Consider the following 25,064-nt stretch of genomic DNA (forward strand, 5'->3'; position numbering starts at 1 on the left):
CTTTCTTCATTCCTTCCTTCCTTCCTTCCTTTTTTAGATAGGGTCTTCCTCTGTTGCCCAGGCTGGAGTGCAGTGGCTCAATCTCGGCTCACTGCAACCTTGGCCTCCCAGGTTCAAGAAATTGTCCTGCCTCAACCTCCCCAGTAGCTGGGATTACAGGTATGTGCCACCACTCCCAACTAATTTTTGTATTTTTAGTAGAGACAGGGTTTTGCCATGTTGGCCAGGCTAGTCTCGAACTCCTGACCTCAGGTGATCCACCTGCCTCGGCCTCCCAAAGTGCTGGAATTACAGGCGTGAGCCACTGCACCTGGCTATAGAGATCATACTTAACATGTTTTGTGACTTGCTTTTCTTCCTTCACAGTGTACAATTGCTGCACAGTAAGTACCACATTAGAGTACAGATTTATGTACCATAATGATTTAACAATTCTTCTGCAGGTGGATGTTAAGATTGTTCCTAGTTTACTTGATAGTGTTATGAATCGCACTGCACTGGGCACAGAGTGAGACCCTGTTTCAAAAAAAAAAAAAAAAAAAATTATGCACATGTGCATGATAGATTCCCAGATACTGGGATAGATTCCCAGAATGGAACTGTTCAGTCAAAAGGGACAGTTATTTTATTTTGATAGTTTTATTGCTGAAAGAATATCCCCATAACAGGCTATAACTGTTTATATTCCCACCAACAGTGTTTGAAATGCCTGTTTTTCACACCCTCAGCGATGCTAGCTATTACCACATTTCTTAATTTTTGTCATTTTGATGGGTGAAAATGCTATCTAGTAATTATAATATCATTATATCTCATCATCATAATTTTATTTCCCTGATAATTAGTGATGTTGAACATCTTGTTATATGTTTATTAGCCATGTATGTTTTTCTGTGAATTGTTCATGCATAGCCATTGCCAACTTTCAATTGAAATAACTGCATTTTTTGTACTAATTTGTAGATCCTTATGTGTTCTATACATTGCTTGTTATATATCTTGCAGATATTTTCACCCTGTCATTTTTTTAGCATTGCAAATAGTGCCTTTCATAGCACAGCAAGCTTTTAGTATTTATACGTTCAAATTTGTGTCTTTTATGCGGTACAGTATAGTGGATAAATGTACAAGTTGTAGAGCCAGATTGCCTGTGTTAAGATTTCAGTTCCTCCGCTCAGTAGCAATGTAACCTTAGGCAAGGTTTACAATAGTTTTGTGCCCAGTTTTCTATCTTTAAAATGGAAATAGTAATAGTATCTACTTCCTAGGATTGTTTTGAGGAACAAATGAGATGCTACAATAAAGCACTTAGACTACTGCCTGGCAACTAGTAAGTGCTCTATAAAAAGTAGCTTCTATTGTTATTTCTTCTGGTTTTGTGCCTTATTTAGGAAGGTCTTCTATGCCTCAAAAATGTAAAGATGTGTCACCACAGAAAAAATAGTTCGACACAATTTTATGAGAGCATGGGATGCATTTGGGGGAGGGATAGTTGATTTTCCTCATGTGGAATAATCAGAGGCAATACTGCAAAGAGCTCTGCTGTATTAAAGAGTTTGAGCTTGATTGTGGAAGCAGAGAAAAAAACCTTGACAAATTACAAGCTAGAAAGAGTTGTATAAAACATTCCTACACTTCTCAATTCATGATGGAAGGAGAAGATTGTTCAGTAAATGATACTGGGACTTTTTGGGAAAAAATTAGCTCCTCACCTCCCTACAAAAGGAATTATAAGTGGATGAGAAAGTTCATTGAAGAAAATCAAATAATCAAAACTAAAAGAGAATAGAAGTGAATATTTATTAAATCAGTGGGTAAAGAACAACAGGTCTGTGACCTGTTAAGAACCAGGCTGCACAGCAGGAGGTGAGTGGTGGGCAAGCAAGCTTTAACTCCTGAGCTCTGCCTCCTGTCAAATCAGTGGTGGCATTAGATTCTCATAGGAGTGTGAACCCTATGGTGAGCTGTGCATGCAAGGGATCTAGGTTGCACGCTCCTTATAAGAATCTAATGCCTGATGATCAGAGGTGGAACAGTTTCATACTGAAACCATCCCCTGCCCTCCACCCCAGCCCTGGTCCTGGAAAAATTGTCTCCTTGAAACTGGTCCCTGGTGTCAGAAAGATTGAGGACAGCTTTTCTAGAGGACAAATGGTAGTCATATAAAAAAGTTTTTAAAGTATACATGTTTTAGATCCATTTATTTGACCAAAAGAAATTTATGTTAATGAAGTAATTTAGGATCAATGTAAAGACTAAGAATTTTTCATCTAGTTGTCACTTACGAAAATTGAAAACAACCCAAATGTCCAAAATACGGAATTAGTTAAATTATGTCCATAAAATGGAATATTGCCATTCTAAATTTTATAATGGTATGGTATTTATTGATATAGAACTATATTCATTATATTTAAAAAGCAGTTTGCAAAAGAATGTATCCAGTATATGATCCAGTTTCTTAAAAATAAATACAAATAGAGTAGAAAACAACAAAATGTAAAATACATATCTTTGGTGGACTTCTATGTAATCTTGTTCTTTGTTTATGCTTTGTTTTTTTTTTTTTTTTTTTTTTTTTTTTTTAAAATACCCTTTTTTTTTTTTTTTTTTTTTTTTTTTACAATGAACCTGCATTACTTATGTCTGTATATTTATTTATTTGTTTTTTTGAAACAGAGTCTCACTCTGTCACCCAGGATGGAGGACAGTGGCACAGTCTTGGCTCACTGCAACTTCTTCCTCCAAGGTTCAGGCAATTCTCCCATCTCAGCTTCCTGAGTAGCTGGCACTACGGGTGTACACCACCATACCTGACTAATTGTTTTGTATTTTTATTGGAGACAGGGTTTCACCATGTTGGCCAGGCTGGTCTCAAGCTCCTGACTTCAAACAGTCTACCCGCCTCAGCCTCCCAAAGTGCTGGGATTACAGGTGTGAGCCACTGCACCCAGCCTGTATATTTAAAGTGAGTTTCTTGTAGACAATATAAAGTTGGGTCTTGTTTTTTGAATCACTCTGACAATCGCTAGTTGCGGCATTTAGAACCTTTATGTTCAAAGTGATCATTGACATCATTGAATTAATGTGTACTTCATTTGTTACTATTTTCTGTTTTTTTTTTTTTTTTTCCTGAGTCAGGGTCTCACTCTGTCATTTAGGCTGGAGCACAGTGGCGCAATTGTGGCTCACTGCAGCCTCGACTTTCTGGGCTCAAGTGATCATCCTGTATCAGCCTCCTGAGGAGCTGGGAATACAGGCATGTACCACCATGCTTGGCTAATTTTTTAATATTTTTTTTGTAGAGACAGTATCTCACTATGTTGCCCAAGTTGATCTTGAACTCCTAGACTCAAGTGATCCTCTTGTCTTGACCTCCCAAAGTGCTGGGATTGCAGGCATGAGCCACCGTGCCCAGCCTATTACTATTTTCTAATTGTGGTCCTTGTTCTTTATATCTATTTTTGTCTTCCACCCTTCTGCTTTTTGTGGTTTTAGTTTGCTTTTGTTTTTTGGTTTTTCTTTCTTTTTTTTTTTTTTGTGAGACAGAGTCTTGCTGTGTCACCCAGGTTGGAATACAGTGGCGCAATCACGGTTCACTGCAGCCTCAACCTCGTGGGCTCAACAAATCCTCCCACCTCAGCCTCCTTCATAGCTGAGACCACAGGCATGCACGACCACATCCCGCTAATTTTTTCATAGAGAGGTTATCTCTGTATATTGCCTAGCTGACCTTGAACTCCTGTATTCAAGCAATCTTCTTGCCTCGGCTTCCCAAAGTGTTGGGATTACAGGCGTGAGCCACCACACTTGGCTTAATTGAGCATTTTATATGATTCCACTTTCTTTCTTTTCTTAGCTTCTCAGTTAATTGTTAAAAAATTTTTTTTAAATTTTAGTTTTTTAGTTCCCCCAGAGTTTGCAGTCTATAACTAATCCAAGCCCACTTTCAAATAACACCATGCCACTTTACAGGTAATGGAAGTACCTTTCAATAACACAGTAATCCTGTTTTCTCTCTCTAGTCTCTTACATCACTGCTGCCATTCTTTTTTCTTGTATATAAGCATACAAAAACATTTATAGTCACCCCTCAGTATCTGCAGAGATTGGTTCCAGGACCCCTTGCAGAACCCACAGATATGAAAAGTTCGCAGTCCTTATATGTGAGTTTTCTATCCTGCAAATACTGTATTTTCAATTTACATTTTGTTGCAAATATGGAACCCACTGACACTGAGGGCTGACTATATTTACTGAAAAAATTTGTGTATAAGTGGATCCACACAGTTCAAATCTGTGTTGTTCACGGGACAATTATATATATGCATAACCATACATAATTTATACAGTGTTGCAATTATTACTTTATACAAACTGTTATCTATTGGATCAGTTAAGAATAAGAAAAAAAGGCTGGGCGTGGTGGCTCATGCCTGTTATCTCAGCACTTTGGGAGACTGAGGCAGGTGGATCACCTGAGGTTGGGAGTTTGAGACTAGCCTGACCAACATGGAGAAACCCCGTCTCTACTAAAAATACAAAATTAGCCAGGTGTGGTGGTACATGCCTGCAATCCTAGCTACTTGAGAGGCTGAGGCAGGAGAATCGCTTGAACCCCAGAGGCTGAGGTTGCAGTGAGCCAAGTTGGCACCATTGCACTCCAGCCTGGGCAACAAGAGCGAAACCCCCCAAAAAAAAAAAAAAAGAAAAGAAAATGTTAATTTTATCTTCATTTATTCCTCCTTTGGTGCTCTTCCTTTCTTTACATAGATTTTACTTTCTAACCTGTTATTTTTTCTTCTCTCTAAAGAATTTCTTTTAACATTTCTTGCGAAGGCGATCTACTGGCAACAAAATATCTCAATTTTTGTTTGTCTGAGAAAGTCTTTATTTCTCCTTGACTTTTGAAGAGTAAGTTCACAGGGTACAGAATTCTAGGTTGGTGGGCTTTTTCTCTTAAAACTTTAAAATATTTCACTCCACACTTGTTTGCATGGTTTCTGAGAAGTGGGAAGTAATTATTTTATTTGTTTCTCTATAGGTAAGGTGTTTATTTCTTCTGGCTTCTTTCAAGATATGCCACACTGGGCAATGAGGCTCAACCCTGTAGTCCCAGCACCTTGGGAGGCCGAGGTGGGAGGATCACTTGAGGCCAGGCGTTTATTCCAACCTGGCCAACAAAGCGAGACCCTGTCTCTAAAAAAAAAAAAAAAGAAAGAAAGAAAAGTAAATTATTTGCCTGGGTATAGGTTTCTTGGCCTTTATCCTGTTCGGTGTCCTCTGAGCTCTCTAGATCTGTGGTTTGATGTCTGACATTAATTTGGGGGAAATTACAAGTCATTTCAAATATTTTTTTCTGTTTTTTTTTTTTTTTTTTTTTTTTTTTTTTTTCCCCTCTGCTTCTGGTATTTCCATTGTGCATATTGACATCTTTTGTATTTGTCCCACAGTCCTTGGCTACTCTATTTTTTTTTCCAGTCTTTTTTCTCTTTGCTTTTCATCTTTGAAGGTTTCTATTGTGCTATTCTTGAGATCAGAGACTCTTTGTCCAGCTGTATCTAGACTAATAAGCCCGTCAAAGGCATTCTTAATTTCTGTTATAGTGTTTTTGACCTCTAGCATTTCTTATTGGTTTTTTCTTAGATTTCTATCATTCTCGTCTTACATGCTGTCTGCTTTATCTGTTAGAGCCCTTAGCATATTAATTATCATTTTAAATTATTGGTCTGATTATTCCACCATGTCTTCCATATCTGAGTCTGGTTCTTACGCTTGCTCTGTCCCTTCAAACTGTGGGATTTTCTTTTTGGTTTTGTTTTTTTTCTTTTAGTATGCCTGGTAATTTTTTCTTGACAGCCAGATGTGATTTCCTGGGTAAAAGGAAGTGCTGTAAATAGGCCTTGAGTAATGTGTGGAGGAGGGAAGCATTCTTTATTCCTATGATTAGGTCTCAGCCTTAGAGTTAGCCTTTGCCTCTGTGTTGTGAACTTCATAAGTGTTTCAGTATTTTCTTCTCCCTTCTTATGTGGGGCAGGATGGCTACAGTGGGCTGGAGTTGAGTATTTCTCTTCTCCCAGATTAGACTCTGATAAAACCCCAGCAGGTTAGACTCTGGTTAAACAGTTCCTCTTGAGGGCAGACCTTGGTAAGAGCAGAGTAGGCCGGGCACGGTGGCTCATGCCTGTAATCCCAGTACTTTGGGAGGCCAAGGTGGGTAGATCACGAGGTCAGGAGTTTGAGACCAGCCTGACCAACATAGTGAAACCCTGTCTCTATTAAAACTACAAACATTAACCAGGCATGATCGCGTGTGCCTCTAATTCCAGCTACTTGGGAGGCTGAGGCAGGAGAATCACTTGAACCCGGGAGGCAGAGGTTGCAGTGAGCCAAAATCGCGCTATTGCACTCCAGCCTGGGCAACAGAGCGAGACTACATCTCAAAAAAAAAAAAAAAAAAAAAAAAACAAGAAGACAGAGTACCTTTGTGTTTATGGTTCCTTCTCCCCTCTCCCCCAGCTGGAAGTCCAAGGGAATATTCTACTGTAGTTTCTGTGAGAACTTGATCAAGCTCTTGGAAGGAAAACTCACAGAAGCATGCGGTTGCCCTGTGACCTCATCCCCTGGAGTTTTTTTGTTTTTTGTTTTTATAATTTCAATTTTTATTTTAGATTCAAGGGGTACATGTGCAGGTTTGCTGCATGGATAGATTGTGTGTTGCTAAGGTTTGGGGTATGGATCCTGTCAGCCAGATAGTGAGCAGAGTACCCAATAGGTAGTTTTTCAACCCACCGCTCTGTCACTCCCACAACTAGTAGTCTGCAGTGTCCATTGTTCCCATCTTTATGTCCATGTGTACCTAAATGTTTAGTTCCCACTGATAAGTGAGTACATGCAGTATTTGGTTTTTGTTCCTGTGTTAATTTGCTTAGGATTTTGGCCTTCAGCTATATCCATGATTTGTCTATACCTAGCCTCTAGAAAATACCTCCAAAAAAATTTTTTTTGCTGTCCTGTGCAAAACTCAGAAATACCAAAAATACTTTTGACATAAAGATATTCACCACACCACCCTTTCTAAGAATGACAAACTCAAAGGGACATACATGTTTAATAATAGGGAATAGTTATGTAAATTTGTAGTAGAACCATATTACAGAATGACACACAACTTCTAAAATTTAGGTTTACAAAGTTCTAATGTTAAAAAAATTAGGAATTTTATAAATGGTATCATGTGAACTATTTTTAAAAGACTAGAGAAAATATCTCAAAATATGTACAGTGGTATCAACAAGTTGGTAAAGTTTTAAGGGATTCTTTTTTGTACTTCTCTGTATATTTATAATTTTCTGTGGTGATTTTTCTCATGTAATCAGAAAGAAAGTATAGCATTTAAAAAAAAAGATGATCTCCCTTACAGAATCACAGAAGATGAAACTGAGGTGTGTATGAGACTAGAGAAAGGGAGACAAGTCCAGAGGCTTTAGCAGTAGTGTGCTCACAGATGATGGGGCTTTCTTGAATTTAGGGAGAAGTGACAGTGGAGATGGGTGGAACAGTCTAGATTCTGGAGAGATTTAGCAGTTAGAGCCAACTTGTTTTGATGAGTCTTGAGATTAAGAGGCTTGATGGTTGGCAGTATAATTCACTAAGATGAGAAACTAAGAGGAGAAACAGCTTAAGGAGTGGAGATGAGTTCAGTTTGGCTATGTTGAGTTTGTAATGTGGGTAAAATGAACAGAGGGCACTTGGATGCTTATATCCAGAGCTCAGGAATAGGTCTGTCTAGTGTTGAAGATTTAGGAGTCATTATCAGCACTTGCATTCAAGGCCAGGCCATGGAACATGTAATCGTTGGGTACTAGGTCTTTTTTAAACTAACAGATTATTATATTTATCTCAGAACATTTAATGGAAACTAAGTTTAAAATCTGCTAGTTTTGTTTCTTGTTTAAGGTTAAATAAACAACTGCATAAAATAGTATGACTAAACTTTTTGTTGCTTTCTTTAGGGTTACAGGGGAAAGGATTCATATAAACTGCCCTTATCAACTTTATAGTCAACTTGAGGTTAGGATTACTTTAATAATTTTTTTGTTTTCAATTTGGACATTCTACAACCCATTTAGACCTTTGACCTAAACACTTTAAATTGTATTTGAATGTATATCTGTAGTTTCCTTCTAAGAAGGTTGAGGATTTTATTTGGAATTTTAAGGCATAAGTTAGATTTTATTCTAAAATCAATATAATTTTTATAATGTTTATGAGTGTATATCTGAACCAATTTTTAATGTTGATTCTTTCTCTTTTACATTTGTACTACCAAACTCTCTTCCATCCAACCATCTAAGTTGGTTATTTTAGCTGATATGGTTTCTAATTAAGTCTTTTTGGTTGAGAGAGCTCCCTGTGGCACGTCTGCTTTAGCATTTAATTGCTCCATGGACTCTAAATTAAATTTTATAGTATTCCATTTTGGTCTGCTGATGAAGCAGAGATGTTTTCAGCATGGCCTGAGAAATGTGGTACTTGTGACAGCTTGGAGGACCAGCATCACAGTTTTGAAAAGTAAGAACTATTTAACTTATAGATTGACTTTTTATCATTTGACAGTAAAATTTAAAGTGTTACCACAGAGTTAAATGAGAGAATGCCAGGCCCATAATAGGCTCTTATTAATTATTTAGAGAATAATGCAAAAATCATTGGTCTTGATAGTATAGCATATCAAATTATTTTGTTTCAGAAAGAGTGAAGTCTTGAGAGTTTTTAGGTTGAAGTTGAATGAAAAGTACTGGCAAATAAATTTTATAACTGCTAGATACAGCGTAAGGAGTTCTTGCATTGGGGTGACAAGTTGGATTAAAAAACTTCTAAGGTCTCTTCTAATGATTTTGATTCTTGAGTCAGTAGAGAAAGTGGATATTTACAAAAATAATTGGGTGTGTGAATTCTTTACATTTTGAAATAATTCACATAATCATGAGACAGAGAAGATCTGATCACTGATACTTTTAAGTCCAGTGCTGTGATTTGAATGTGTCCCCCAAAGTTCTTGTGTTGGAAATGTAATCCCCAATGCAACAGTGTTGAGAGGAGGGAACTTTAAGAGGTGATTAGATCATGAGGGCTCTACCCTCATGAATGGATTAATGTTATTATGGGAGTAGGTTCTCTATTGTGAGAGTGGGTTTGTTATAAAAATGAGTTTAGCCCTCTCTTTCTCTTGCTCTCATGCTTACTTTTGGTTTTGACAAGCTCTCTTGCCCTTCCACCTTTTACCTTGGGATAATGCAGCAAGAAACCCCTCACCAGATGCTGGCTCCTTGAGTTGGTCTTTTTAGGCTCTAGAACTGTGAGCCAACTAAGTTTTTTTTCTTAATAAAGTACCCAGTCTCTGATACTCTGTTACAGCAGCAAAAAATGGACTAAGACAGAAAATTGGTACTGAGAAGTGAGATTGTTGCTATAACAAAAACACTTGAAAATGTGAAAGTGGTTTTGAAGCTTGGTGAAAGGTAGAGGCTGGAAGAATTTGGGGAAGCAGGCTAGAAAATGCCTAGATTCCTATGAATTAGAGCATTGAGGGTAGTTTGGTGAGGGCTTAGAAGAATATAAGAGCTGTAGGGAAAGCCTAGCTCTTTTCAGAGGTTATTTCAGTTGTCATTAGGATGCCAGTAGAAATACAGACAGTAAAGGCTATTCTGAGGAGGTCTCAGAGGGAAATGAGGAAGAAGGTATTGGGAACTAGAATAAAGACCATCCTTATTATGAACTTGCAAAGAATTTGGCTAAATTATGTCTATGTCCAAGGGCTTTATGGAAGATAAAATTTAAGAGTAATGAACTAGGATATCTGGTGGAAGAAATAACTAAGTGAAATATTCAAGGAGATGCATGGATACTTTTCACTACATGTAGCGAGATGTGGGTGGAGAGAAATTATTTAAAGGCAGAATTTACAATTAAAAGAAAAGCAGAACACAAAAAGTTGGAAAATTCATAGCCTGACCATTTGAAGAGTGAAAAGGCATCTTTAGGAGAGCAAACTAAGGGTTTAGCTAAGCAACAGCTTACTAAAGAGATTAGTACATTTGCTAAAGACAGTACAACTAAAAGGGAGCCAGGTGCTATTCATCAAGACAATGAGAGAATAACCCCACAAGCAGTGTGATTTTCCAGGCTGCCTGTCCCATCACAGGCTTAGAACTCTAGGAGGGTAGAATGACTTCAGGAGATGGGCCTGGGGTGCCCTCAACAGGCTTACTGCCCAGGGCCACCTCAGTACTCCGTTTCCTGAATTCCAGCTCAGTAGTTTTTAGCCACCCCAGCCTTGGCTGTGGTTCAAGCAGGCCCAGGTACTGCTTGTGCTGCAGCTCTGCAGGACTCAATCGGTAGGCCTTGGTGGCATCCATGTGATGTTAAGTCTGCAGGCCTGTAAGAATGCAAAAACTTTGGGGGCATGGATACCTCTACCTAGATTTCAAAGGATGTCACAGATAGCTTGGGGGCCCAGGAAGAAACTTGTTCCAGAGGTGAAGTCACCACAGAGAGTCCCCACTAGGGCAGTGTCTAGTGGAGCCATGGGAGCAAGATTACAGCAGAGAGTCCTCACCAAGGCGGTACTTACTGGAGCTGTGGGGATGAGGCCACCTGAGATACCCCAAAACTGTGAGCTACCACTGTGCAACTCCAGCCTGGGAAAGCTGCAGGCATGAAACTCCAACCCATCAGAGCTGCTGGGTGGACTGAGTCCAGCAGAGCCATAGGGGCAGGGTTGCCTGAGGCCTGTCCCTGCGGCTTTGCTCATGTGCCCCAATGTGCCTAGGATGTGGGTTGTGGAGCCCAAAGCGATCATTCTTCAGCTTTAGGACGTAATGTTGTTTTCCCTGTTGGGTTTTAGACTTTCCTGAAACTAGTTACTCCTTTCTTCTTGCCTATTTCTCTCTTTTGGAATGGGAATGTCAATCCTGTGTCTGTCCCACCATTGTATTTTGGAAGTAGATGACTTGTTTAATTTCACAGGTTCACAACTGGAGTGGAATTTGCCTTATAGTGAATCATGCCTTGAGTCTCACCAATATCTGCTTTAGATGAGACTCTGTACTTGGACTTTTGAATTAGTGCTGGAATCGGTTAAGACTTTGAGGTTATTGGGATGGAATGAATGTATTTTGCATGTGAGAAAGACATGAATTTGGGGGGCTGTGATGGAATGCTATGGTTTGAATGTGTCTTCCAAAGTTCATGTGTTGGAAAAGTAATCCCCAGTACAACAGTGTTGAGAGGTGGGAACTGTATGAGGTGATAAGATCTTGAGTCCTCTGCCTTTATGAATGCATTAATTTCACCATCTTGAGAACATGTTCTTTATTGGGAGAGTGGGTTGGCTATAAAAGCAAGTTTGGTCTCTTATTGCCTGCTATTTTGTCATTTGACCTTCTGCCATGGGATGACACAGCAAGAAGATTCTCACAAGATCCCGGCCCCTTGACATTGGACTTTCTGCCCTCCAGAGCTGTGAGAAATAAATTCATTTTCTTTGTAAATTACCAGTCTCTGGTATTCTGTTATAGTAGCACAAAATGGATTAACACAGCCAGCGTTAATCTACTCACATGTTCTTAGAATGCCAATAAGAATTATGTTGCCCATCACTTCATTTTGTGGTACCCTGATCCGGTAGTACTCAGAACAGAACTTAAGAGTTCTGATGGATAACGGCATGAACAGAATCAGGCACTAGACTGAGACTCTAGAAGGGTATGGTGCTACAAGCAGTGATTTATTATCAGGTACTTACTATTGGCCTGTGGTGATGTTAAGGCATAGCATCTAAACTGACAAAACAACAAAGGCATGACATGTTGCATTGGTAATCATAGGTCCACGTTAGAGAATTCCAGTAAAATAAATTTGAAACAATACTACATTGAAGACTTTAGGTCAAAGTGGAACAGGTGAACATTAGAGTATTAGTCTTTTTAGCATGCCCTGTGACAAAGTGAAAAGTATGCATAAAGAAATTATGCTGCATTGCAAAGGACAAAGTTATTCAAGAAAAAGCACTTACGAGATTATTTGAGCTTTGAAGTAGCCACTTTTCCTGGAACACCACTTTTTTTTTTTTTATTATACTTTAAGTTCTAGGGTACATGTGCATAACGTGCAGGTTTGTTACATATGTATACTTGTGCCATGTTGGTGTGCTGCACCCATCAACTCGTCAGCAACCCTCAATTCATCATTTATATCAGGTATAACTCCCAATGCAATCCCTCCCCCCTCCCCCCTCCCCATGATAGGCCCCGGTGTGTGATGTTCCCCTTCCTGAGTCCAAGTGATGTCATTGTTCAGTTCCCACCTATGAGTGAGAACATGCGGGGAACACCACTTTTTACTTGAAAAAACTAACTGTGGTTATTCACCCTTGGGTATTTGGCAAATATTTTATTGAAACAGAGCAAAGTGAGCCTGCCACTTAAAGGTAGGCAACTGAAATTATATGTCAGTGACAAAATTTGAGCTTTCAATAGAAAATTAGAGACCTTGCAATTGATAGTTTCCCAATGCTTGAAGATTTTTCTGATGGAATTGGTGAAGATACAAACAAATGTGATTTTGGGGGGGTATTATATATTGCAATGTGTCAATATCTGCATGATTCAGAGGATCGATATTTTTCAAATGACTATAATGTTGCAAAGTCATGCCTGGATAAAAGATTCATTCAGTATGCCTGATAGAGCAATGGATTTTAATGTAACAGAGTTTAAAAAGTTCCTTGATAAAGTTTCAGGCTCTGTGTTACCATTAGCCTTTAAGAAACTACTACTCGAGTTTTGGTATAAAATCAAATATGAAGACTTGAAATTATCTGAAAAGAGTAATTAAAATACTCCCATATTTTCCAGCTACGTATCTGTGTGATACTTGATTTTTTCCTTCATACACTTCAACCAAAACAATCTGTACCACACAGATTGAATATAGGACTAGAGCTGTCTGTTAAACCAGACATTAAAGAGAGTTTAGAGAGAGATAAAGACATTGAAGAGATTTACAAAAATGTAAAATAGAGACACTCTTATTACATTATTTTGTATAGAAAGTATATTTATTCTTCGTAAAACATGTTAATATATGAACTTGTTATTTTTAAATGAATGAAATATTTTCTAGATTTTTAACTTTTAGTAGAGTAAATATTGATAGATATAACCCACGTAAACAGTAGCTCTTTGAAGTTCTCAAATAAAGTGTGTAAAGGGTCTTAAGACAAAAACCCTTGAGAACTGTTAGTCTAAACTCTGCAGGTAAAAGCCACTGATTATCAGACTGTGTCAAAATTGTTTTTGGATATATGCTGTTTACAAGAGACAGTCCTAAAATAAGAGGAGGTTAAATGTCAGGAGGAAGAGGAGCCTGTAAAGAAGACTGTGGCTTTGGTTAGGGGATAATCTGTGTATGGAGTTGTCATGGATTTAGCTAGTTTAAGACAGGGCTCTTTTCTCGCCTAACTCTCCTAATTCTATAATGTCTCTGGCATCTGATTTGCCCACAGTGCTTTTGGAATAGCTTTCCAAGGTGTTACTGAAGTGGCTCACTGCCTTCACTCCTTTTTCCCCCGACATAAACCAAATGAAGGAATACCTATTTTGCTCCATTTCTCCACACACCCAGGGTCCCTTCTACCTGTTTATGCCCTTTCTGGCTTGGAGAAACCTCTGCCCAGCTGTACAAATGGAAACCGACTGTACAGTTCTTGTTACCTCGCATCTTTTTCTCCTGTTTAGGAGAGGTACGATAAAGGAATGTGCAAAAAATCTTGAACAGAAGAAACTAATGATGTAAAGGTACTTTGAAGTGTTGTAAGTCCTAGAATTACACTTCATTCATTTAACAAGTATTTATTAAGCAATGGCTATATGCTGTGGTTCTAGGGCTAGGATAAAGTGGTGAGCAAGGAAACCGTATTTGCATATTTGCTCACGTAAGCTAAGGAGAAAAAGTAAAGGGGAATATGAAATATGTATATTGGGAGTGTGGTTGAAATTTTAGGTAAGGTGGGTAGAGAAGGCCTCTCTGGGAGAGTGAGTTTTAGTAAAAGACTTGAAGGAAGTGGGTGAGCTAGCCATATAATATGTATGAGAAGAACATTCCTAGTAATAGAAATAGCAAGTGCAGAGCCTCTAAGGGAGACGCATACCTGGTGCATTGGAGAAAGTAAGGAGGCCAGTATATTGGAGCAGAAAAAAAGATAGAGCAATAGCATAGTCAGTAAGATCAAAGAGCAAAGTCAGGAAGCCCTGGTGGTATAGGGCCTGTCAGTCCAGTAAGGGCTTTTTGGCTTTTACTCTGGGGCAATTGAAGGCTTTTGAATAGAGGAATGAGATAATCTGGCTTTACCAAGATCATCATAGTTTCTGTGTTGGGAATAATTGCAGGGCAAAGGCAGGAGCAGCAAGATTAGTTTAAAGGATATTGTATTAATCCAGTTGAGAGAAAATACAGTATCAAGTACATATACAGTGTGCTCAGAATTGTGTAAGAGTGTGTGTGTGTTCAGAGGGAGGGGTGGTAAACTGAAGAAAGGGGTTTATTATAAGGTTTATTACTGGGAATTTTGCCCAGATTATGAGCGGCTCCTCAACTCTTTCACTTATTCGTTCCTTGATTCGTGCACTTTAGTAAAATATTCCATGATCTCACATTTGAAAATTTCTACTCCTACTTTCCTTATCACATAGAGAATATAATAATTTGGTGCTGTAAGTGATTTTACATAAAAATGCTCCTGTCGTAAAAGTGGACAGCAGTATATACACAGCAGTTAAATATTTTTTAAGTACCTGTGGAACATTTGTGAAAAATACAGGTGTACCATTAAAAAATTTTTTAATGGTACGCCTGTATAGGGCACTAACACGATGGAACTTGCAGGCTGGAAGTTGCTCTGGTTAAGTCAGTGAGTGAGTGGTGAGTGTACAGTAATGTCCTAGGCCTTCACGTTCACTCACCACTCACTCACTGACTTAACCAGAGCAACTTCCAGCCTGCAACTCCATTCATGTTAGTGCCCTATACAGGCACACCATTTAAAAAGTTTTTTAAATGGTACACCTGTATTTTTACTGCACCTTTTCCATGTTTAGATATGTTTACATGCACAAAACTTACCATTGTGTTAGAATTGCATGCAGTATTCAGTACAGTAACATGCTGTACAGGTTTGTAGCCTCAGAGCCATAGGCTATAGCCAAGATTGTGCCACCGCACTTCAGCCTGGGTGACAGAGCGACACTCCATCTCAAAAAAGCAAAAAAAAAAAAAAACCTGCTTCAACCCATAGGTCCATCAACAATAAAATGGATAGATAAATTGTAGAAAGTTCAATTCCTGGATATCCTTGTTAACTCTCTGTCTCATTGATCTGTCTAATGTTGACAGTAGGATGTTAAAGTCTCCCATATCAGTTGAAACTCTCCAGCAGTATAAGAGAGTTTGCATTGTTTCACATTCTTATCAATACTTGGTAATGTCCAGCTTTACAAAATATTTGCCAGTCTGAGAGTGTGAAACTGAGGCTTAGATACATGAAGAAATCTGCCAAAGATTAACCAGTGAATAAGTGCTGGTGCCACATTCGAATCCAGGTTTGTCTGATTCCAACTACAATAGGCTGTATTTCAAAGACATGGAAATATATAGGCTAAGTCTTTTTCTGACAATGAGAATAGTTACGAAAAATGAGTGACATTTTTAAGTTAAAATAATTTTGTGTAATAACTTAGGGGAAGTGTTTCTGAAAATATGATTTTAGATTAACTGGATCAGAATCTCCTGGTAGTGGTGGTGTACTTGTGTGGAGGGGGGATATTACTTTTCAGTAATCAGATTCCTAAGTCCATCTTTAGGTCTACTAATTTAGGATCTCTAGTGGTGGGATCCAGGCATTAACATTTTTAATAATGTTTCTTAATTTTGTTTTTGGCTTTTAATAAACTTTAAAGTTTAAGAACCTTTGCTGTAGGGATTTTGAACTGACTTCAAAAATACTGCCAGATGCACATACAAACAGATATTTAAACATAGGCCCAGAGACAGATATTCAGACAGATAATCAACATTCCCTTTTTTATTGACTCTTATCTCCAAACTTTCATTTTCTACTAGTTCCTCTTACTCTTTTTTCTCTCATTCTTGTTCTTTTGTCCAACCCACATGTGATCTGAAGTAGCATTAGGACCCTGGCAACAATAACAGTAATTCTCTCTAAACTGTCTCTCCCTGGCTGATTCCCAGTCCCTTTAAGAAGGACAATAGGATCCAAAAGACATGCTTGTTTGAGTGCAGTCAATTATTTCATTCCTCTTATAGAACTGATTATAGCAGTGATGTCCATCTTGGGTGGGTACAGATTTAGACTTCATGGTTATAAAGAATGAAAATTCATTGAGTTGGGTTAGAGCTGTGAAAGATCCCCGTATTTTCCCTCATTACTATTCTTCTTAAAATGTATATTCTGAGATAGCTAATTTTAAGGAGAGAACAGTGTCTGAGCTAGGTGGAGAATTACTATGAACACCATTCAAATTCCTTTTCCCGAAAGGGAGCCATTATATCAAGGACATAGTATATTAAGGACACAGACTCTAGTGAGGTCCTGTGTTAACTAATATTGGGAATGGATATCATAGACTCAAAAGAGCTCTATTCTACTTAGCTGACCAGACCTCAGAAAGGGCTCTTTGCATTGTTCCTAAGCAAATAATTGCTTAGGTAGTACAGCTAATTGTATTTAGAATTTAGTAGCTTTTGTTACCTATTGTTTCAAAAATACTGATTTACCAGATGCTTAAAAAACACTTTTTTTTTGCCATGAACATGAGTTCAGCAGAAAAATTTTTCTGCATACTTTTTACTCTAAAAAACGGAATTGGCAGAATATGATAAATCTAGACTTTTGCAGAACCATTCTTAAACTAAGTTTTCAAAATTATGCTCATTTCTATATTATCTTAATTTTTATAGCTTATTTGGTTATAAAATTAAATAATTATATCAAGGGATCAATGCCATACTTTGTGAAACAGATTTGTTTAACAAAAACTGAAAATAGTATGTGACAGTTTATATCTCATGCTTTCAAAACAGAGGCTTTAAATTCTATATTATATGCGGAAACTGTTAGCTATTCTAAAGGTACAATGAGAGATTATTGTTCATATCAGTGTAATAAATTGATACTCTATGATCGTACTTTTTCATTTTGCTCATTGTCAGAACCTTGGACCTTAATCTTATTCTTTGATTGACAGTAGCGACCAGGGAAAGAACACTTACATTGTTTGGTATAGTCACATCTGTTCAACTTGATTCAGTTGAGGATATTTGCATATTCTTAAGTATTTCTTCTCAGAGGGCTTAAATCCTTCTCAAGTGCTTGATGCATTTTTGAAATTCATTCATAAGGTATCTACATGCACTAATAGTTCTGTATATTATTGCTGTGCATAATCTGACAGATAAGACCACATTTTAAAATAAGGTATTCTTTAGGGACGCTACATTACATTTTTACTTGTTCCGTTGGGTAGAAATATCATGGTTTTTTTAAAGATTGTTTTAATATTTTGATTAAATTAGTATATCCTTATTTTAGGCAAATTTTCAAACATAGAAGAAATAAAGATTTATTAAATAATAGTTCAAAGGTATTAATGGTAGTTTTCTTACCTTGGTTTGAAAATTGAATAATTTTGGGAAAATAATAATAGAACTTGAATGGATGTCTGTTTGGCCTCCTTATTTTATAGAGAAGGTTACTGAGACTCAAGTTTTCTGACTTGCCCACGGTCACACAGCTTGAAAATTAAGATTTAAATTTTGGTCTTAACTCCTGTATCAGTAAACTACAAGAAATAGTGGTACATGATCTCTGATTTATGTTATTTACACATTATCCTACATCTAAAGTTTTCCCTTTGCCATAGAACCTGCAGAGATTATGTCTTATTCATCATATCTTCCCAGAATTTACATGATGTCTTGTACAAAGTTGCACAACCAGTATTTTGCTGTTCTGTTTTCATTGTTCTCCTAGGCTATTATTCTGTAAAGTATAGTTAAGAAACACAATAGCTTTAGTAATGGAATGTTAAGTACTTTTGATAGCAAATAGGTTTCATTTTGTGTTCTGTTTCTGATGAACTGGCAATAGCAATGTTGAGAAGAATTCTTGAGATCTGCTGGAGTCAGTCAGTGGTGTCTAGGCATAGGATCAGAAAGTCAACTGTTTCTTTTATGATATATGTGATTTTATGGGAAAGAGAACTATGGACTGACACAATAAAAAAAAAGGCCTGGGGAAGAAATAAGACTCAAATTACAGGATACATAGGATTCAGATGTTTTAGACAAAAAAAAAAAAAAAAGAATGCCACCAAGGCTGGAAGTTCTATAAATAATCATAGGCATTTAAAAAGGAGAAATATCATTAGGTTACATTAAATGTAATCAAAGCAAGGAAAACAACTGTTGAGTATTTGTTGATGCCTAGCCCTGTATTGGATCCTCTTCTCATAGTAACTCTGGAGTCTTTCTGTCCTAATTTTCATTCCTTGCTTCTCCTTTTCTGGTGTTTAGGGTTGTTCTAATCTTCTCTTGTTTCTGCCTGGGTTACCTCTTTCCAACTGCATATCTGCCTTACTTATAAATATAAAAGCTGTGATACAACTTCATTGTAATTTTATTTAGTTATTGTGTGATAGGATTTTAATAGGAGAAGGAAGTTTTCAATTATTATTTGATTTATTATTAAAATCGTACTGTAAAATATTTGACTATAAAATAACTCAAAATTACATCCTTTTTTTTTTCTTTAATCTTCCAGGAATCCCCTTCTGGTCGAAGGAAAGCTCTTGCTACTAGCAGCATCAATATGAAACAGTATGCAAGCCCTATGCCAACTCAGACTGATGTCAAGTTAAAATTCAAGCCATTATCTAAAAAAGTTGTATCTGCCACTCTTCAGTTTTCATTATCTTGCATCTTCCTGAGGGAAGGAAAAGCCACGTAAGTTTCTTTTGTCAAATAAGCTGCCTTACATTGTGTTTCAGTACACCATAGCTTTTGACTCAGTAGACTGGCAACAGTTGAACATCTTACAGCATACCAATCATTTTTGCCATTCTTTGTTTCAGAGGCTGAGTTAAGGGAACTCCTTCTTACTTATAAGTAGTCTCTTTTGACTCCAGAGAATGTACAGTAATATAAAAGTGATCACAGCTAGTTTCAAAATTTAAATTGAATATTTTAGGATATTTTAAGTGTTTTATATTTCAGTGTCTTCAGTGTAGTGGTGTGTACTCTGAAGTACACACAGTTCAATGTGTAGAACTGTTTGATGCAATTGAGACATGAGAGGAACCCAAAACGAAAAGTTTAGGATAAAAGGGATGAAATAATTAAGGGAACTGTTGCCAAATCGTATTTGGCTCAGCCTTCCAAAAATTATGTAGGAAGGTACAGTTAGAAAATGATGGTAATCATTTTCTTTTCAAAATCACTTTTAAGTGCTGAGTCAGCATTGCACAAAGATTTCTAGATTCAGTTCTAGTCTCTTTAAAGAGTAAAACTCTAATGTGACAAAAATGAGGTGAACATACCTACAAAAGGGGGAAAAAAGTAAGATTCACCCTGGTTATTGCATACAATCAAGTCAGGGGTAAGTGAATGTTACCCGTGTTGTGCAAGGGTTCGTACCTGAGTGAAGTGGAAGATGAAGAAACAGGAGAAATGGAAATTCTATACCTAGACTTAAAGGTGAGAGGAAAGAGATAGCTGTGAACATTTTATCTAATCTGAATCACAGTTCTGAATGTATTTGACCTATTGGAATGTGGTTACTATAACTGGCCATGTCTACATGACTGATTAGACTGGATTCTGTGCGTCAGTCAAATGAGATGTTTGACACTCATCTACATGTCAACACATGACTTGTTAGATAACAGTAAGCCTCCTTACTGGAAAGTTGGATTCTAAGCCAGTGTAGTAGGGAGACAGTGCAGAATGGAAGCATCTTAGTCTTTCGTCTCAGGACCTTAAATTATAGACTTAAATACTGAGTAATTAAAAATAAAGTTCTTACCCTGAAGTTTAAGCCAAAATAAAAGGAAAGGAAACACAGGAAGAAGAGAAACAAATTCAGAGAAGATCTTTTGAGGGTGGACTTCCTTCCACTGGGCAAAAGCTGTAAGTGAATCAGCACCATTCACGGGAATCTGGGTGAGAAGAAATTCAGCCAAACCAAATGTCTCAATTTGAATTGAAAAGGAATTCTTTCCGGACACCCTAAACTCCCTCTCTACCTCTTCCTTCTTTGCCTTGTTACCTTCCCCAAAGAAAAATATTCAGGGTTAAAATGTGAGGAAATTAAAGTGGTATGAAATTAAGCAAGTTAACTTTTTTTTTTTTTTTTTTTTTNCTCTTGTCACCCAGGCTGGAGTGCAGTGGCACGATCTCAGCTCACTGCAACCTCCACCTCCCGGGTTCAAGCGATTCTCCTGCCTCAGCCTCCTGAGTAGCTGGGATTACAGGTGTGCACCACCACACCTGGCTAATTTTTTATATTTTTGGTAGAGGCGGGGTTTCACCATGTTGGCCAGGCTGGTCTTGAACTCTTGACCTTAAGTGATCCGCCCACCTTGGCCTCCCAGAGTGTTGGGATTACAGGTGTGAACCACTGCGCCCAGCCAGCAAGTTAACATTTTAAGAATGACATTTTGAAATTGTCTCCTGTTGATAAGAGAGCAATTTGTAAGACATTCACGTAAGGTAATACAACTTTTTTGCTCGTGAAAACTTTGTGTCACTAAATTTATTTTTAAAAGGGGAAATGACTTTGTTAACTCTAAGGTTTATATGAGATAAGATGCAAAGAATTTTTTAAAACCAGTTTAGTCTGTAAAGCCATACTATATTTAGAAGATAATGGCATATTAAGCATTACTACAAAGAAACAGTATCTTAATTTGACTTTCTGAATTTGGGGAGGTGTAGCAAAGTAAAAATTAATTTGTAAATAATAGATATATATTTCATTCACTGTAGTTTATTTGAAATTTAAGGTGAAAATAGTACATGATGAAAATATAAATGATTTGACTTTTAGAATACTTAATATAAAGTTTATAAATTTCTACTTAAAATACTTAAAACATTTAAAAAAGTTTATATTTATCAAATACATGGTATTTAACTTACTGTCAGCCAAGGTAATTTTTTTATCTTATAACTCTTAAAACTGTTTGACTGTGTTTTTAAAGTGCTTTTCCTGCTGTAAGAGTTTCTTCACTTTTGGGAGGTTATAGCCCTGTTGGAAAAACAATGCACATTTAAACAAGATTTAAGTGTGATTTACAGGGGTTTACCACTTTGTTTCCCTGTTACCCACAAACTCAAAAGCCTACATGGACCTCAGATTTAAAATCTTGTTCTAATTCCTTTGGGAAGTTTGAATACTTTAAACTCTAGATCTTATCTGATTTGCAAACTGTCTCGCTATTTTTTGAAACAAGTTTTTGTTTCCAGACTTAATGCTCAGGAAACCGTATTTTAATTCCTTGAAGAAAATTTTAGGCAAGGCACAGTGGTTCACACCTGTAATCCCAACACTTTGGGAGCCTGAGGTGGGAGAATCACTTGAGCCCAGGAGTTTGAGACCAGCCTGAACCACAATGGCAAGACCCCCACTCTACAAAAATTTTAAAAATTAGCTGGGCATGGTGCTCCACGCCTGGGGTCCCAGCTACTCAGGAGGCTAAGGTGGGATGATTGCTTGAGTCCAGGAGGATGCAGTGAGCCATGTTCACACCGTTGCACTCCAGCCAGCCTGGCTTATAGAGTGACCCTGTCTGAAAAAAAAAGAAAAGAATATTTTAGTCTTCCATATATATCTACAGCACAGAATTGAACTAATTCCTAACCAGTTAAGTTTTTTATTATTATTTTATTTCAATCATTACGGGGAAACAGGTAGTGTTTGGTTGCATAGGAAAGTTCTTTAGTGATGATTTCTGAGATATTGGTGCACCCATCTCTTGAGCAGTGTACGCGGTACTCAATATGTAGTCTTTCATCCCTCACACCCCTCCCACTCTTCCCCGCAAGTCTCCAAAGTCCATTATATTATTATTATGCTTTTGCATCCTCGTAGCTTAGCTGCTACTTAAATGTGAGAACATACGATGTTTGGTTTTTCATTCCTGAGTTACTTCACTTAGAATAATGGTCTCCAGTTCCATCCAGGTTGCTGCAAATGCCATTATTTTGTTCCTTTTTAAGGCTGAGTAGTATTCCATGTTTGTGTGTGTGTGTGTGTGTGTGTGTGTGTGTGTGTGTGTATAGTAGTAGTCCATGCTGTGTGTGTGTGTATATATATATACACACACACCACATTTTCTTTATACACTCGTTGGTCAATGGGCTTTTAGGCTGGTTCCATATTTTTGCAATTGCAAATTATGCCACTATAAACATTGCATGTGCAGGTATCTTTTTCCTGTAATAACTTATTTTTTTCTGGGTAGATACCCTGCAGTGGGATTCCTGGATCAGACAGTAGTTCTACTTTTAATTCTTTAAGGAATCTCCATACTGTTTTTCATAGTGGTTGTACCAGTTTACATTCTTACCAGCAGTGTAAAACTGTTCTCTTTTCATCACATCCATACCAACATCTATTTTTTTTTTATTCTTAAATTATGGCCACTATTGCAGGAGTGATGTGGTATCTCGCTGTGGTTTTGATTTACATTTCCCTGATGATTAGTGATGTTGAGCGTTTTTTCATGTTTGTTGGTCATTTGTATATCTTCTTTTCTTTTTCTTTCTTTTTTTTTTTTAGACAGAGTCTCACTCTGTCGCCCAGGCTGGAGTGCAGTAGCGCATTCTTGGCTCACTGCAACTTCTGCCTTCTGGGTTCAAGTGATTCTCCTGCCTTAGCCTCCTAAGTAGCTTGGATTACAGGCGCATGCTGCCATGTCCAGCTAATTTTTGTTTTTTTAGTAGAGACGGTATTTCACCATGTTGGTCAGTCTGGTGATGAACTCCTGACCTTGTGAGCGCCCGCCTCGGCCTCCCAAAGTGCTGGGATTACAGGCATGAGCCACCACGCCCGGCCCATATATCTTCTTATAAGAATTGTCTATTCATGTCCTTAGCCCACTTTTTGATGGGATTATTTCATTTTTTTCTTGCTGATTTGTTTGACTTCCTTGTAGATTTTGGATATTAGTCCTTTGTTGGATGCATAGTTTGTGAATATTTTCTCCTACTCTGTGAGTTGTCTGTTTATTCTGCTGATGATTTCTTTTGCTGTGCAGAAGCTTTTTAGTTTAATAAGGTCCCATCTATTTGTTTTTGTTGCATTTGCTTTGGGGTTCTTGGTCATGAACTCTTTGCTTAAGTCAATACCTAGAAGAATTTTTCCAGTGTTATCTTCTAGAATATTTATGGTTTCAGGTTTAGATTTAAGTCTTTGATCTAACCAGTTAATTTTTAATCTTATTAGCTCTTTACTAATTAAGCATGCCATTTAAAATTAATGAATATGAGTATTTAGATTTTCAATATTCTTGTACAACTGATAAGAAAGACTTATTGACATACTTTATAGAAAGAAGGAATTTATTATTTTCTTAAGAACCATCATTTTTCTAACTGTCATTTAATACAATGTGTTATATTTTGAATCACTGATGTAGAGACGAAGACATGCAAAGTTTGGCTAGTTTGATGAGTATGAAGCAGGCCGACATTGGCAATTTAGATGACTTTGAAGAAGATAATGAAGACGATGATGAGAACAGAGTGAACCAAGAAGAAAAGGCAGCTAAAATTACAGGTTGGTTTTATTAGCGTTAAACTAAAAGTCTGTCTTTTGTTGCAGAGTTCAAAAACTCATTCTCATTTCCCAGGAAAAAACAATTCTACTTATTAGGGCTTTTTTTTTTTTTCTTTAAGCTTTTCTGCAATAAAATATACCATATAGTTCTCTGAAAACTTTCTATGCTGTTTATAATAGATTTTAGTAGTTTGAGATCAAGTACAAGGATGGTCAAAATAACAAAAAACAATATTGAATTATAGTACAAAGCAACCTAAATCTGGTCATACTTATTTTGTCAATGTGTGGATGAAACCTGTGTAAGTAAAGATCAGCCTGTAAAGGATAATAGGACACAATAAGGAGATGGATTGGCCAGCTTCTTCTATTTCATATTCATTTATTTACTTGAATTATGTGGACATTCTGTTTTTCAATTTGTATATCTCATGTATTCTGGTATTGAAGCTTCTATGCAGGTATTCCTTCAAGCTGGTTTGATCAAGCTAGGAAGATGTTAAGTGGTTAGAACTTTTTATTAATTGGTCAATAAATATTTATTGACAATTTGGCTATCACACTTAAGAAATTGATGTTATACTTCTATTATTGCAGTGAAAATTAAGCACAATTTACATATTCTTTTAGTTAATTAATTGCTCTAAATTCGTGAATTGATGTCCCTTCACTTCTGTCATCTGTTTACCTCTTGGTGATTTTTTCAAATTCATTTGGGCACTTTGTCACTCATCTTTTGGTTCTGCCTCAACTCCTGCTATCATGTGGGGGATTTCCATTTACCCCATGGATCACTCATTTAACTACTCAGCTAAAAAGTTCTGTGACTTTCTTGACTCTGATGACCTTCATTTCCATTCCACAACAAGAAATCTATCATAAGGAACTGCTCAGACTTGTGTGCAAAATTAGATGTTTTTTCATGTGTAAATTTTATTGTTTTCTAATTTGTGATTGTAGTTTTGATTTATTATTGGGCCCAACCATGTTTTGGAGAGTGTGTTTTACCATGTGCTTTATTTGTTTCTAGTTTGTTTGCTTATTCATTCAAATAAAATTCAAAAGTCTCTTGAATCTCAAATGTTTTAAGAATTGTATTGAGGTTTTTTTATTTGTAGTCTAGATATATGATTTATACATTTTCTTT

The 25,064-nt window shown here is 37.1% G+C and overlaps 1 protein-coding gene across 1 annotated transcript in view; it reads left to right on the forward strand.

Annotated features, from left to right (window-relative positions):
- The window catches only part of EHBP1 (EH domain binding protein 1), a 349,810-nt gene that overhangs the window by 100,496 nt on the left and 224,250 nt on the right, over positions 1-25,064 (forward strand). The window contains 2 exon segments of the mRNA XM_017891714.1: positions 18,902-19,083; positions 23,778-23,917. Of these exon segments, the coding sequence (XP_017747203.1) occupies positions 18,902-19,083; positions 23,778-23,917 (322 nt within the window).

Source organism: Rhinopithecus bieti, unplaced genomic scaffold, assembly GCF_001698545.2.
Source record: "Rhinopithecus bieti isolate Rb0 unplaced genomic scaffold, ASM169854v2 scaffold_21419, whole genome shotgun sequence".
Taxonomy (NCBI): domain Eukaryota; kingdom Metazoa; phylum Chordata; class Mammalia; order Primates; family Cercopithecidae; genus Rhinopithecus; species Rhinopithecus bieti.